At 53.4% G+C, this 15,799-nt stretch overlaps 1 protein-coding gene across 2 annotated transcripts in view; it reads left to right on the top strand.

The window, feature by feature from the left end:
* PTPRU (protein tyrosine phosphatase receptor type U) overlaps positions 1–15,799 on the top strand; it is a 55,472-nt gene that overhangs the window by 22,415 nt on the left and 17,258 nt on the right. Inside the window, exons 8-20 of one of the 2 annotated variants that reach the window (XM_021528367.2) lie at positions 291–599; positions 4,008–4,117; positions 4,432–4,633; positions 5,477–5,579; positions 5,690–5,963; positions 7,565–7,601; positions 8,107–8,245; positions 9,957–9,986; positions 10,951–11,108; positions 13,321–13,511; positions 14,713–14,785; positions 14,925–15,001; positions 15,735–15,752. In XM_021528367.2, the coding sequence (XP_021384042.1) occupies positions 291–599; positions 4,008–4,117; positions 4,432–4,633; positions 5,477–5,579; positions 5,690–5,963; positions 7,565–7,601; positions 8,107–8,245; positions 9,957–9,986; positions 10,951–11,108; positions 13,321–13,511; positions 14,713–14,785; positions 14,925–15,001; positions 15,735–15,752 (1,721 nt within the window). The remainder of the gene's footprint in view (positions 1–290; positions 600–4,007; positions 4,118–4,431; positions 4,634–5,476; positions 5,580–5,689; positions 5,964–7,564; positions 7,602–8,106; positions 8,246–9,956; positions 9,987–10,950; positions 11,109–13,320; positions 13,512–14,712; positions 14,786–14,924; positions 15,002–15,734; positions 15,753–15,799) is intronic. The other variant, XM_021528370.2, reaches the window with a different exon arrangement.

The raw sequence follows: 15,799 nt of genomic DNA, 5'->3' as shown, positions 1-15,799 counted from the left end.
CTTTCTGTGGGTAGCTGGGGCTGCTTGTGGGGCTGGTACCCTGCTTCACCTCTACAGGGAAGGATGAACCTGGGGCCCAAGCCTGCAGGGCTGGTGGCTGAGAGATATCCCCAATGGTGTTCCCAGCCCTGTCTACAGGGCAGCAGCAGTCTGTGCTGGAGCTGGTCCCGCAGTCAGGGTTGCTGTCTGTTCTTGTCCCTATGGACAAAAGGGTTTTTCCCTGATAAGACACGTACATCCATGAGATGTTTGCCTTCTTGCTCACCTCCCCTCGTCTCTCTTCCCCACAGAGCCCATGCGAGCTCCCAAAGGCCTGGCTTTCTCTGAAATCCAGTCCAGACAGCTGACATTGCAGTGGGAGCCACTGGGCTACAACCTGACCCGCTGCCACACCTACACCATGTCCCTGTGCTACCGCTACTTTGTGGGCAGTGGCCACAACCAGACCTTCCAGGAGTGTGTGAAGATGGAGCGGAACACCAACCGCTACACCATCAAAAATCTGCTGCCCTACAAGAACATCCACGTCAAGCTCATCCTCTCCAACCCTGAGGGACGCAAGGAGGGCAAGGAGGCGATATTCCAGACAGATGAGGATGGTGAGTCTGCTCGGGGAGGTGCCTCATCCCCAAAATTGGAACTCTGTAGCTGGTGAGCTGCTGGGGCTTTTCCTGTGGCATGGTGTGCATCCCTGGCTCCTGGCCCATGGGCATGATGGGGATATCTCCTGAGCCAAGGGGGAGGTGAAAAGGATCTCATAGCCCCAGTGGTGTGCAACAGGGGGAGAGAAAAAGGGGCAGTGATGGTGTTTGGGGAAGGGAGATGCCTGGAGGCCTGGGAGGCTCAGGGACTGGATGGGGATGTCACTGTGGACACACTGCCCTCATCCTTGGAGTGGAATTTTACCCATGGCTGGTCCAGTGGAGGGTGTGGGAGTTGGCTCATACCCAGCTTCTCTCATCACATAAGTCATGCTCACTCACCTGTTATTGGGAACCAAAGCCTGGCAGCCATAATAACAGCAATTAAATCAATGAATGCTTTGCACTCAGGTAACATCTTTTATCTGCTTGGTTTCGAAGGATTGGGCACTGCTGTATTTCTGGGAAAGTGCTGTTTATCAGGGCAGGTGCAGCTTTTCTTGGCTTTTCTGGTGCTCTTCCTTGGTGAAGTTTGTTCTCGGGTGAGGTTGGGTTTGTGCAGAGAGCTCTGCAGTGATAAGGTCCCAGTTTCTGGCAGCAGCTTTGCTCCTGTTTTCCCCCTGTTCTGGCTGTGCCCCGTTCCGAGTTCCCTGTCACCTGAGTGGGAGGACATCCTTGATGGACGCTCCAGCATTGCTCCAGGACTTTTTGTTTTTGGAATCTCTTGCTCTGGTGAACTCTTCCCTGAGGATCTGCTCAAGCTGAGGCTGCTGGAGAGGTCTCCCAGCTCTGGCTTCACCTGCCCCTCACCCTGACGGCAGCTCGCCATCAGCAGTGCCTGAGTCACTCTGGGCTTTGGAGATCCAGGGGATATGGCAGGAGCTACAGGACAGAGCTGGCTCTGTGTGTTCAGTGCCACCCATCAGTGACAGGCCACATCCAGAACTGGCCTCTTCCACTGCTGAGTGTGGCTGGAGCATCCCTGGCTCTCATGGAATCATCCATTAAGCAAGAACGGGATTAATCTCCTAAGCACTTTTTAGCATAAAAACCCAGCAATTAGAGTGAAAGAACTGATAATTGCAAAGGATTGAGCTGCCTTCAGAGCCCTGGAGGACCCCTGAGGAGAAGCCTGCCATGGAATTCCCCTACCCAGGACTTGCCATTACATGCACAAAACTCACTCCTGTCTCCCAGGCTGAAAAGCAAAACCTGAAGAGCTGGAGAGATGTTGAAAGCATCTCCAGGTCCTTTTTCATCTTCAAAACCTAAATCCAGCACCTTCCTCTGTACACCAGCGCTTCCTACATCTCCAGCCCTCAGCTTGCCCCAGTGGGGGCACCCAGCTCCACCCGGCCAGTGGTTTATTTTCCAGCTACAATTGCTCCACTTGTTCTCACTAGGCTGTGACTGCTCCAGCTGTTTGCTTATGGAATATTAAAACAGAAGCTCCAGATGTCTTTTTGCTATACTGTAATCACTCCAGCTGCTTTTTCTTGTGCCTCAGTTAACTGGGGCTGCTGGCTTCCCCATGGATTCAACTTGAGGCTGTGTATACCTTTGGTCTCATGGCGATGGATCTATGGATATCCTCCTACGGACATATGGCAGATACTCCTCACATGTCTGGCCCAGCCTGCCTAGGAGGATGATGAGGGTTTGAGCTCCTAGAACTGCAGGATGAACAGCTGCCCCTGCAAGTAAACCAAGGTGCCGAAAGCTCGTTAATGACAGGACTCCTAATGGTGGTTTGTTTGGCACAAGGCCAGTTTTGACAGCAGCATCCCCTGGGGCTGCTGTTGATGGGGTACAAAGATGCACCTCTGCATCCTGAGTGGTAAACCCTGGTTTTGGACTGGAAAATGTGATTAACTGGGCCAAACCAAGGGTGTTGTTTACAGTATCCTTCTTGGACCCCAGGCAGGGTTGTGCTGGGCTTGTGGGCAGGACACTGAGGGAAGTGTGCTGCATCCATAGGTTGTCCAGCTGGTGCTTCAGTGCACCCCATGGATCCAGGTGACCCACAACTGGAGACTTCATTTTGTGTGTGCATGAAATGATGAAACTCAATCCCAGGGACCTGTGAAAATATCTGGCATGTGATGGTGTTGCAGGGAGCCACTTCTCCCAGGTGCAGGCAGGGTGCATGTGATGCAAGCCAGGATAAATATATATAATTCCATAAATAAATATGTGTTCAAATATGGATAGCAGAGGGGTATATGTACACCTGGGAGCTCTTGTGTGGATCCTCTGCCTCTCTCAATTGGGATGGAAGTGCGATATCTATACTTGAATACATATATGTGTATGCATATTTATATGAATATATCGGTATTATAATAATAGGTATTATAATAAGATAATACATAAATTATCCTATAGACAATGACATGATACAACATATAATAGAAAATAAGATGTAATTGTCTATATCACGCAGGCTATATATAATCATAAAAAATAACATATAATTATCTATAGTGTAGGTTCTGTGTATTGAAACCGAATCTCTGTAGGTGCACACTTTACTGCCCCACAGGTTTCCGTAATTCTTCCCAAATTTAATAAGTGCCTGGATACATGTGTAGGACACAGTGCCTCTGATTAAATTTACTTGTAAATCAGGTAGAAACGGTGCGTTTGCATGGTGGGAAGCGCGGGAGGTGAACCCTCTCTCCCAGTCCCATAATTACACCCAAAGAAAAGCTGTGAAAAACACCAATCAGAGAGAAGAGCTGTCCCCTGCAAGGTTGGGGGCGGCGGATGCTGCCAGTGCCTCCCCAAGCCATTGCCTTTTGTTGCTGACCCCTCAGGTGGAGAAATCCATCATAAAGGATTGGATATTGATCCCAGTGCCGCTGATTGCTGTCAGTGATTACAGTTATTATTGTGGTGGTGTTAATTGGAGGGGAGGCCGGGCCACATTGAGCCCATCTGCTTGTGAGGATGTTGCTGCTTGCTAGCAGTGTCTCCACAGGATGATAATGGCTCTGGGGGGGAATTGAGTTGTGGGGGAAAAGGGAATTTATTTCTTTTCCTCATGCTGGAAAGCTCAGGCACCCTGTGCTGCTGCCGGTGCCTGGGCTGAGGTGCTGGAGGTGCTACCTGTGGGGTTTGTGCTGGTGTGGGGACCTCCCCCTCCTGTGGCAAAGTGTTACCAGCATGTCCAGGACCATCAATGTCTTGGATGGCTCCCTGGGGAGCCACCAATCCTGTCTGGTGGCACATGCACCAGATGACATGGCAAAGGGAGTGTGGTGGCTTAGTCACAGGGCACAACTGCCACCCAGGGGGGCTTCCTGGGGGACTTCTCCTTACAGACTGGTTTCCAGCTGCATCCAAACAACTCCTTTCCTTCCCCAGTGCCTGGTGGCATCGCCTCTGAGTCCCTCACCTTCACCCCGCTGGAGGACATGATATTCCTGAAGTGGGAGGAACCGGTGGAGCCCAATGGCCTCATCACACAGTACGAGGTACATCCTGGCTGGTGTGGCACCTGGGGTGCATGGGGACATGGGAGGGTCCTGCTGAGGGGTGTGTTGGAGGGGTCTGGGACAACCTCTGCTGTCAGCCAGAAGGATTAGAGGCAGCTGCTGCTACTTCTGAGCCCTTTGGCTTTTCCAGTGAACCTCTGCTTTTGTTTCATCTCAAAAAGTCCCTGGCTGCCTCCAGGCTGCCCTGTGATCATACCCTCCTCTGAGTTCATTGTTTTAATCCTTTTTCCACCTGAATCTGGGCTCTGTTCCTCTCCCACTGCCATGGGTGATGCTGTGCCCTGTCTCTGCAGATCAGCTACCAGAGCATCGAGTCCTCAGACCCCGCGGTGAATGTTCCGGGCCCACGGCGCACGGTGTCCAAGCTGCGCAATGAGACCTACCATGTGTTCTCCAACCTCCACCCCGGCACCACCTACCTGTTCTCAGTGCGGGCCCGCACCGGCAAGGGCTTTGGCCAGACGGCGCTCACCGAGATCACCACCAACATCTCTGGTAGGTTCCCCCACTCCATTCCTGCTGCTGGGGCTTCTCCTTCACTCAGGTGTCCTATAGTGGTGTGGAGCCTCTGGCTCACTCCTGTGGTTTTGGTGACTGGCAGTGTTTTGGTGGCTGAATACTGCTTTATAAAGATGCTCTTGGTGGTGGCAGCTGTGCTGTGAGCCCCCAGGCTGTCCCCAGACTGGTGGGTCCCTGTTTGGGGAGCCTGGCCAGCCCAGTGCTGGTGCTTGGTACTGTCTGAGCTCTCAGTGTACGAGCAAGGGATTAATTGGGCTTTGTTAAGGAGTTGTGCAGTGCTTGGGGTTCTTTGCTCATGTCCATGGCATGGCATTAACTGCAGCAAATAGGCCTGAACTGTGTGTGAGTGGGGGGCACTGGGACAAAGCAGCTCAAGCTGGACCCCAGTGGCTGCCAGCAATGGTTTGGGGACCACAAGGCTATATCAGGCTTGATGGAAGTACCCCACCTTGGTTTGGGGGTGCCACTGGGCTGGCTCGGTGTGCTTCTGCCCTGGGGTGGGGGAAGCTCACACTGTGCCAGTGGTTCCGAGTGGTGCTGTTTTTAGGTGCATCTCAAGACTGGAGCATTTGGGTCCTGCTGAGATTTGATCCCACTCTTGGTTTCTTCCCCTCTGCCAGTCTGGTGTTGGTAACCTCCCTTGTGCACACTCAAGGGTCATCTCTCAACTCTTGTTCAAGACATGGGGAGGATTTTTACTTTATTTGTAGTAATTCTTATTACACCAGGGGGTGATGCCTTGACCTGGGCAAAGCTGCTCATGCCTCAGTTTCCCCTAAGCCAGGGGAGCCCCAGGACTCACCCCAGTTCCCATTGCAGCTCCCACCTTCGACTACGGGGACATGCCATCACCACTGAGCGAGTCAGAGAGCACCATCACGGTGCTACTGCGGCCAGCACAGGGCAGAGGGGCTCCCATCAGGTAGGTTGGGGCTGCAGGAGGGCAAGACCCCAGAATGGGGTGGCACAGCAGGGTCCAAGGAAGGGTAGGACCATTCTTCCCAAAACTAACTCATGCCTGACCCTCACCAGCACCTATCAGGTAATTGTGGAGGAGGACCGGCCCAAAAAGCTGAAGCGAGAGCTGGGGGGGCAGGAGTGCTTCCCAGTGCCGCTCACCTTCGATGATGCCATGTCCCGTGGCTCCGTGCACTACTTTGGGGCAGAGCTGCCCGCCAGCAGCCTCACCGAGGCCAAGCCCTTCACTGTGGGGGACAACCACACCTACAGTGGCTACTGGAACCCACCGCTGGAGCCCAAGAAGGCCTATCTCATCTACTTTCAGGCCATGAGCAACCTCAAAGGGGTGAGTAGCCCTGTCACCCTGCTCCAGCCAGGGGCTGGACCAGATAAGGGCAGGCTGGGGTCTGGGGGTTGGTAAAAATGGGACTACTTTTAGATCTCCCTCTCCTGGGTCACCCTCTGGGTTCACCCCTGATGTCCTGCCAGGGGGCAGTTGGTGCTCCAGGCCACCCTTATGGTGTGTTGAGATGATGGGTGGGTGTCTGCTCCAACACTCCTGGGTGGTGCCTGTCCCCATCCCTGTGCCAATGCTGGGGATGGAGTAGTCTAATTTCCCCCATCCACTACAGTACCATCCAGGACACCAACAAGCACCAGTGCAGGGGAGCCCCTGTTCCTGGGGCTGCACCTGGATTGGAGAAGGACGGTTTGGGCAGCCAGAGCTGTGTGTCACTGTTGGGCCTTAGTACTGGCAGGATGTCCAGTCCCAGCTCCAGAGAACTTCTGGAAGCTCTGGGGCTGCCCCTCCCTCCCTGCTGCTGCCATTTCCCTCTGTGGAGCTGCACTCCCTGCATCCCCTGGGCTGATTCCTTCAAGTCACCAGCAGGACCACCGGGACCCTGGGGAGACCCTTCTTGGCATCATCTGCTGCAGCAACTCCTGTCCAACCTGCGGGAGCATCCTCATCCTGCACATCTCAGTCCTGCTGGAAAGTGGTTACTGAGTCCTATTCTTTGCTCCGGGGTCCTTCACGCCTCACTTCTTCGTTGTCATTAGAGCCTAGAGGGACAGGGAGGGTCCTGGCTCTGGCTCACTTGGCACCACTGGATAATAACTGGTGGCTGATGCTGTGTTACATCTTTCCTGCTTGCTGGGAGGTAATGGATTTATATCAGCTGCCATCAGATGTTGGAAAAACGCTGGATTGTAGCTGGGGTTTTTAATGTTTTTTGTGCCAGATGAAGCAAGAAGCAGGAGAAGGAAAAACTGGAGATCCCAGGGAGAGCAGTGCCCTGCCTGGACATGTGGCATGGGGAGGTCTTGGGCCAAGGGTGGATGGGAGCACATTGTGTCTGGTGTCTTGAGAGACTGGAGGATGCTTGGAGAAGACAATACTGGCAAAGTAGTGCTTTTTATTTTGCAACAGAAGTTGGATGCATGGAAAAATGGAATATTGTAGCTGAAACCATCCCTAAATTGCAAATGTTAAAGATGTTGGAGACTTAAGCTGGAGCTTCATGGCAACCTTGGCAGCAGGTGCAGAGCACCAGGACTGGGGCTTGAAACTTTGATGGAAGACAAACCCATGAAGCTCTTGATGACAACTTGGGAGTGTTTCAGCTGTAGCTGGTGGCACATGTGACTTGGCTGCATCTGCTGGGTTCTCCATTCTCTTGAGCTTCACCATCCCCTCTGTGCCAGGAGCGGTGGCTCCAGCTAAACCTGGGAATGCTGGGGACAGATCATCCAGCAGCATCTCTTGGGATGTGGGTGCCCAGGAGCTCTTCGGGTGCTGCAGCACAAATCACCCATGGACCCCCTCAATTTGGGGGCTGAAGCACCAGTGGACCAGCCCTGTGCCCACCCAGCCTCTCTTGGGTGACAGTGGGGAGCAGAGCTGCTGGGATGCTCATCCAGCACTGACCCCCATTTTTACCTCCATAGGAAACTCGGCTGAACTGTGTCCGGATTGCTCGCAAAGGTGAGCCCTCCTTTTCCCCTGATCCCACTGAGGCTGTGGCTCCACCCCACAGCTGCTCCGGCTGCCAGGGCTCTGCTGGTGGGTCAGCAGTGGCTGGGCTGCATGTGATGGTTTATTCCACCTCTGCCCCACACTTTCCCACGCTCTTTGGCATCTGGGGTTTTTCCCTTGGTTGAATTTTCCTTCTTAATGCTGTTACCATGGTGGACGTGGGGCTGCAATGGTGGTGCTGGATGCTGAATCCAGGGATGGATGATCTTAGTGGGGTGTGATGAAAGGTGAACAGAGGGACTGTCCCACCCCACTGGGACTGAGAGAGGGACTTGTCCATGGTCATAGTGGATCACTGCAGAGCCCTGCAGCATCTTGGTGAAATCATTTGTGTTCGTGGAGAAACAAGCATCCCATGGGATGAATCTCAGTATTTCCATGCGTGATGTTGCCAATCCCCCTGGAGTGGAGTGTGGTCCACCCACCCCTCCTGCCTGTCCCTGTCCCCTGGCAGCTGCCTGCAAAGAGAGCAAGCGTCCCCTGGAGGTGTCCCAGCACTCGGAGGAGATGGGCCTCATCCTGGGGATCTGTGCCGGAGGGCTCATCATCCTGATTATCCTGCTGGGAGCTATCATCGTTGCCATTCGGAAGGGGTAAGGAGACCTGGGCTGGTGGCTAGTGCTTCATGTGTCCCTCCCTTCCTCCCTCCCGGCTCAGCCCTTCTCTGCCGCCCCAGCACTAACTGGAGTTACTGGTGGGGATTCAGCTGTGCTGGGCAGGCTTCAGATGTTCCCTCAAGCTGTGTCTCCATGTGCCTGTGCATCCCACTGGGCACAGAGCCCCCCCTGCTCTGTGATACCAGGCATGGTAGGGGACATTGGGGACTGAGCAGCAAAATCCTGTGGATGTCCCTACCTACTGCAGCTTTGTTCCACTGTCCCTCTTCCTCATATTTTTTTTGAATTTTGCTTCTTTTCCTGCTGGTTCTTGGCTTTGTGCTGCTCTGGTGATCCTTCATGGATGGAAACGCTTCTGGCCTTTGCCTGAGCCCTGCACTGGTCCTGAGCCCAGCTGTCCCCATCGCACCAGCTCTTCCCTGCCAACAGCAGCCACGAGACCCCCAGGGTGTGCAGCCCTGCACCCCCAGCCCAAAATTACAAAAATCAGCTTAGTATACACAGAGATGTTGCCTCTGGGCTTCCCTGTTGCCTTGGCCAGGCCAGCAGGGGCACATCCAGCATGGATGTGGCTGTGACCATTGTGGTGGGCTTGCACTGGGGAAGCTCATGGGCTGGGAGGGAGGAGGGTGCGGGCTTTTCGGGACACTCATCCCCGAGAGCGCTGGGGATGTAGCCGCTGCTTTTCACGTGGATGCAATGCCCTGGAAAAGTTGCTTGTTCTCTGCAGGGCTCGAGGCAGCGCCGGGCTGCAGAGGCTCTCAGAGCTGGGATAAAGGACAGCAATTAAACACGGGGCTTGGGAGGATGGAGCAAAGTATGTGAACAGCCAGAGGGAGAGAAAAACAGCAGGGCAGAGCCTCAGCCCCCATAAATCTGCAAAGCTCTTTATGGCTCCGTGCACCCTGGAAGGATCCTTGTGGATTTACATTGCTGGAAGAGTGGGGCTGTAGCATCCCTGCACACTTTGAGGTGTAGGGCTGGCTTATGGTTCCATTGGCTCCTTCCCTGATGGAGCAGATGCCAGCAGTGCTGATGTGTTTTGGGGAGTTATGCTGTGGGTGGGAAGCTATGAGTGTGGCTGCTGCATTCCCATTGCCAGTGCTGCAGGACAGGAGGAGGAGGAGGAGCAGCTCTGCTTCAGCATCCCAGGGTGAACCTGTTGAAGGATAAACCAGAGCCACAAATTAGATCTGGTACTGAGAGGTTTTTTGGGGCTGTTGGGAAGCTGGGCTCGTAAATCTTCTCCAGTGCTTTGCTATTGGAGAAACACTGATGTGGTGGAAGGGAAATGAAGCCTTGGAATATGTTTGTCTCTAGTAAATGGTGCGCTGGGAATGTGACATCACAATGCCATCTTCCCCTCTGGGCCCCTAACTAGCAGCCATGGGGAAATCCCTACATTTGGGACATCTTTGTTGTTCACTCTTAAAAATTATGGAATAACCCCTTGGGTGCTGTGGACACCCACCACAAGTGTGGTCACGCTGAGAGTCGGTGCTTATGCACTCCTGCCAGGATGCTGGCTCCTGCCTGGAGTAAATAACCCGTGGGTGCCACAGGGGAGCCTGATTCCTTTATGGTGCATTGAATTTTCTGGCAGCTGACTTGCCCTGTAACCTCCCTTCCCAATACTGGAGAAAAGCTGCTTATGCAATTTCTGCTGTTCTCTTTGCACGCTTGCCAGGAGGAACTACTATTCTTACTCCTATTACCCGTAAGTAATTGTCATTCTCCTGCTTCATCCTCCTCACAGCCACCCCTCTCACCCTACTGCTCCAACCAGTCCTTATCTCTGTCAAGTGCATTTTAAGGGGCACTTTGGATCAGGGAAAATAATGCTGCTGAGCTTGTTAGAGACAGAAGGCAGTGTATAGGGGAAGGGTCAGCAACTCTGAGTTGAATTCTGGATTTTAGCAGTGCCTTGCAGTGTTCCAGCCCCACCACAATGCCAACATGGGCTCAGATTTCCTGTTCATCCTTATGGCTTAATTGCTGCTCTGGCTTCAGAGCCTGATGCTGCCTCTCAAAAACATTCATTCAGGTTTCTTTGCCTAAATGACTTGAATTTGAGGTGGGAGGTTCTGTCCCAGTGAGAACTCCTGGGATTTCCCAGCATGTTCATTACCTGCCTAAAAGACCCTGCATGGGGGGAAAAGCATCCACAGTGGGTGCTGAGCATGCATGGGTTTACTCAGGGGGTTCCGCCCATCCCTTGGGATGGATTTGGCCCCTGACATGGATTTAAAATCACAGAATGATTTGGCTTGGAAGGGACCTTAAAGCTCATCTTATTCCAACCCTTGCCATGGGCAGGGACAACTTCCACTAGACCAGAGGGTCATGTCTGGAGAAACAGAGCTGGGGAAGGCTGGGGCTGATCCCTGTGATGGGAGATGGCTGCAGAGAGCATTTGACTGCACAAGGAGCATACCTGGCTGTTCAAAGGCAAGGGACAGGAGGGGGACATTGAGGTTGAGCAGCTGGAGTTGCTGCAGACAGCAAGGAGTGCTGCATGTGTGGCTGTGACTGGCTTAGGACAGCAGAGCACCAAAGCATGATGACCACACTGCTGCAAATAATCTGTTCTGCTCCCAGAATAATCTGAGCCCAGGAGCTTTGAGGGGACTTTAGAGCACCTGATGGTGAGCTCTGCTCACTTCTGCTCTTCCCCACTGCAGGAAACCTGTGAATATGACCAAAGCCACCATAAACTACCGGCATGAGAAGACGCACATGATGAGTGCCATCGACAGGAGCTTCACCGACCAGAGCACCCTGCAGGAGGATGAGCGCCTGGGGCTGTCCTTCATGGACACCCATGGCTACGGAAACAGAGGTGAGGGTGGGAGCTTGGCATCCTCTGTTCTCCTTCCACAGCTCTGGAAACAGAGGTGAGGGTGGTAACCCATCATCCCCCTGCTCCCATCCCACAGCTGTGGCAACCAAGGTAAGGATAGGGACCCTGGCATCCCCCTGCTTCCTTCCAGCTGTAAAGGTGCCCAATAACCACAAAATATCATAAAAACAGCCTGCCAGAGCACAAGGAGTGTTTGGACTACGCTGTCAGGCATAGGGTGGGGTTGTTGGAGAGTTTGTGCAGGGCCAGAAGTTGGACTCGGGGGTCTCTGTGGATTCCTTTCAACTCAGGATAATTCTGTGATTCTCTTGGAGGCTTGGTGTTACATCTGTTTTAGTCTGATGTGTGTAGCGTAGCAGGCTCTTCCCTGCCCTGTGTAAATCTTCAAGGGCATGGATTTCATTGATGTTGGAGCTTTTATCACCATCCAGGCTGTGCTGAAGGGGAAGCTCTTGTGGGGAGCTGGGTCTCTATATTCTCATGGATATCTGAGTTTGTGGCTGGGCAGGTTGAGGCCATCTGTGGGATCAGGATCTGGCTGCAGCCCCCTGGAACTGGGTGAATCTCACCTCCTGGCTTATACAGAGGTTGGAAGCTTTCCCCCAGCTGTCCCTGCATAGCCTGGGCATTGAAGGATTAAAGAGCCCCTGTGCTCACATCAGAGGGAGACTGATAACTTCATACCCACTGGAGAATGTGTCTCCATGCTGATTTAGTTGTAAAATAACTCCTTGGCTGCCCCAGTTTCAGCCATATGCTAATAACATCTGTTACAGTAGCTGCAAGACGCCGCCTGCACGCAGCTCTTCCGCACTGGCTGCGGGACTAATGCGCTTCCTGCCATTGTCTCATGGCTCATTAAAGCCCAGAGGGCAAACTTTTCCTCCTCTTAATACATCGAGCTAGGTTAGGTGTATTTTTATTTTGGCAGCAGCCAAATTCTCAAAGGCTGCTAGGGCTGAGCTGGGGCTGAGCTGGCGATCTTGGGCTGCCTGCCATGGCTGGGAGAGTCTCTATTGCCTGTAAACATCCGTAATTAACGGAGGGAAATTCATGACTTGGTGTCTGTTGGTGGCTGTTCCCCCCACCACCCCCACTTCAGTTTCTATGCATTTAAAAGAAAGTCACTAATCCTCATGGAAACCCCATGAGGTTCCTCAGCTGTGTGGCTGTGGCAGCAACTTGCAAGTGCCAGCAATTAATTAATTCTTCTTTAATCCCTGATGAGCAGCAGTTGATGAGCCCATTGGTGAGATCATGGGATGTGGAGGCACTCTCCTGGGTTGTCCTGTTAGTTCCCACTGCCAGAGGGCAGGGATGGATGGGATATTGGGAAGGAATTCTTCCCTCTGAGGGTACTGAGGCCCTGGCACAGGGTGGCCAGAGAAGCTGTGGCTGCCCCTGGATCCCTGGAAGTGTCCAAGGCCAAGCTGGACAGGGCTGGAGCATCCTGGGACAGTGGGAAGTATCCTTGCCCATGGCAGGGGGTAGTGCTGGATGGGCTTTAAGTTCCCTTCCAACCCAAACCATTCCATGGGTCCCTGCCTGCCCATCTCTGGGAGTAGCAGAGCATCAGGCTTTCTGCAAACCCAGATTTTGGGATCTGGTGTGAGAACTTGCCCTGACAAACACAGGTGAGGTCTTAGCCTGGGTCTGCTAGTAATGCCACAGGAAAGGCATAAACCAGGTAAATACTGCACAGGCTCTCCATCAAACAGCAGCAAGCTCCATTTGTGGCAGCATGAGGAATCCAGTGTTGGTCTCTAGCAGTGAGGGAAATGAACTGTTAAGCTGTGCTGGAGACTTTGGCAAGGTGATTTTTCAACTCAGGATCTTGTGTGAATATTTGGGCATGGAGCTCTTGCTTGTCTGCATGGGAGCTCATTGTTCCAGCCGAGGGGAAATGAGGTTATTATCCCCTTATGGCCTTACCCAGTGATTTCTAATAGACCTGCTGAGGTCCGAAAAGGCTGTACTGGACATTTTTGGCTTTGTGGTGTAGGAAGAGCTGCAGAGAGCATGAGAGGGTGGGAGTGGGATTGAGGGCTGGTCCCTTGGTGGTCCCCAGCCTGCAGCAGCCGCATCTCCCAGGTATGTTTTCCCCACCCCTCTGTGGGTGTGAGGAGGTGATGGGGATGCAGACAAAGGTTTTGCTGCCCTGATGACCCCTCGCTGTCCCTCCCTTGCGCAGGTGACCAGCGCAGCAGTGTGGTCAATGAGTCCAGCAGCCTCCTGGGGGGCTCCCCGCGGCGGCAGTGTGGCCGCAAGGGCTCTCCGTACCACACGGGGCAGCTGCACCCGGCCGTGCGCGTGGCCGACCTCCTGCAGCACATCAACCAGATGAAGACGGCAGAAGGCTATGGCTTCAAGCAGGAGTATGAGGTAGGGACAGCTTGTGCCAGCATCTTGAGGGGAGGGGGAGGTAGGATGGACGGGGGGACACGGATAGGATCCGTGTGCAAGGAGAGGATGCTCTAGGTGTGGATCTCTGGATGGGAACTGGAGCTCACAGCTCTGGGCTGGCATTGTCAGCATGGGGGGTGTCCCTGAGTAGGGATTGAATGGCTGGTGCTGGCAGCTCTGGTTATTTCTCAGCTTGAGCAGGTCCCCGAGATGAGCCAAGCCAGGCTGGCCAGCCCTGTCCGCAGTGCATCATCCCAGCTCTCCTGCAAGGGCCAGGGCTGCTCCTTCCTTTCCCTTTCCTTCCCCTGGGCATCACTATGTCGCCGTCTGCTCTCCAGCACACTCGGCCTGTGATAAGCATGACCATAGCCTAAGAACAAGCAAATGCTCTGCAGTCTGGCAGCTCCAAGACCAGCTGGAGAGGATGCTGGAGAGGGTGATGCCAGGGGAGGGATTTCTTTCCCAAGAGCTGTTGGTAGCATCATGTCCATCCCAGCTGGCCGGGTCAGAACACTTGTAACAGAGCAGGTTATTTCACAAGCCTCTGCCTCAGCACACCAGTGAGGTCATTTCCTGACTCCTCAGTGTCCCACAAGTCTGCAGATTGAAATTTCCCAGTGAAATTACTGTTTTATGCTCAGCTGTTTCAGGAGCAGGAGCTCTCCCCTCCCCTTTCACACATTGGACAAACCAGGGCTTGTGATAATCATTAGTGCTCCTTGAAAAGCTGCTGTATGTTCTTAGAACTAGTCATTTGAAAGCACTCAGATATTATGGTAGGGGAGAAAACATGTAATTTCCTTCCACTTTCCACCTCTTATGCCAGTCTATGAATGTTACTGTTATTACACACAAACCTGTTCTGTGCTGGGGAGAGAAAGGAGCTAGGGAGGTTTAGGAATAAAAAAAATAAAAAGAACTACAACCAATCCTAGGAAAAAAACAAAACAAAACAAAACAAAACAGGCAGTCTGTAATTTGCTGGAAAATGGACTGTTTTATGGATGTAACAGGAGTGTGTAGCTGGCAGAGTGTGCTGTGGAGGTGGACATGAGGCTGCAGGAGCCAGGTGTTGGGGTGGAGGGACCACCCTGTCTGTCCTGCTCCCCAGGGAGCTTTTGGGGCTGGGGAGACCCCAAAGTCCCACCCTCAGCTCGAGATGTCCATCCTTTCCTTACAGAGTTTCTTTGAAGGCTGGGATGCTTCAAAGAAGAAAGATAAGACCAAAGGGAGACAGGATCATGTGTCCACATGTGAGTGCCTTTAGCAAAGGCTTAGACACACCAAACACCTCCAGAATCCCATGTTCTACAGATTCCTGGGCCAGAGTGATTGCCCAGGGTGCCCAGGTGGGTGGGCAGGCACTAATGATTCCTTGTCCCCTTTCCCCAGATGACCGTCACCGCGTGAAGCTGCACCCACTGCTGGGTGACCCCAACTCTGACTACATCAACGCCAACTACATCGACGTAAGTGGGGACAGGGCCTGTGTCCCTGGGGTTCTGAGCTGCAATACGAGCTTCCTGTGGCCTCTCAGGGTCTGTCCAGCAGCATTTGGAGGACTTTGGACAGCCCAGGGCGGGCTGGTCAGTGCATCCCTGGAACACATCATAAAGGACCTGCCTGATTTATTTGTGTTCATCAGCAGTTTCTGCTTGTTGCATCTCTCTCTACTCTGCTCTGTCCCTCCTTTTCATTCCCTCTCTGCTTTTCTATCCTCTTCCCCCTCACCTGCTCATGTGGCTGTGGATCTCCCTCTCCCTGGGTGGGGGATACAGAGTTTGAGAGTACCAAGGGACCATCTGGGGCTCAAACTGGAGTACCCCTTGATCCTGCTGGTGTGTGTGAATCTGGGCAGAGCCCAGCCCTGGTGTCCTCTGAGAGCAGTGTCCCCAAGGGCGATGTCCTCTGTCACCTCCAGCGATGCTGGGACCAGAGCAGCTGCAGGAAGGCTCCAGCGTCTCCTGGAAGCAGCAGCAAATCCCACTTTTCTCTGCTGCCCAGTGGGTGTTGTCTGTCAGTGGTGGCCTGATCCCAGTGCCCAAGCAGTGTCCCTCAGCCTGTCCCTGTCCCCTGTGTCCTTCCTGCCCTGTCTCTCCATGGCCTGCTCCAGGGCAGCTGCTCTAACCCCTCTCTGCTCTGTGCCTCACTAATGTCTCTGATCTTTTTCTCTCAAACCTCTGTCCCAATGGGATCGTTAAGATTCGGATTAACCGAGAAGTAAGTAGACTCTTCCCCCTCTCCTCCCTTCTCTGCTCCCATCTCCT

This window comes from Lonchura striata, chromosome 26, assembly GCF_046129695.1.
Source record: "Lonchura striata isolate bLonStr1 chromosome 26, bLonStr1.mat, whole genome shotgun sequence".
NCBI classification, from domain to species: Eukaryota; Metazoa; Chordata; class Aves; order Passeriformes; family Estrildidae; genus Lonchura; species Lonchura striata.
Note: the sequence above shows the minus strand (reverse complement) of the source record. Positions and strands in the feature narration are given on the sequence as shown.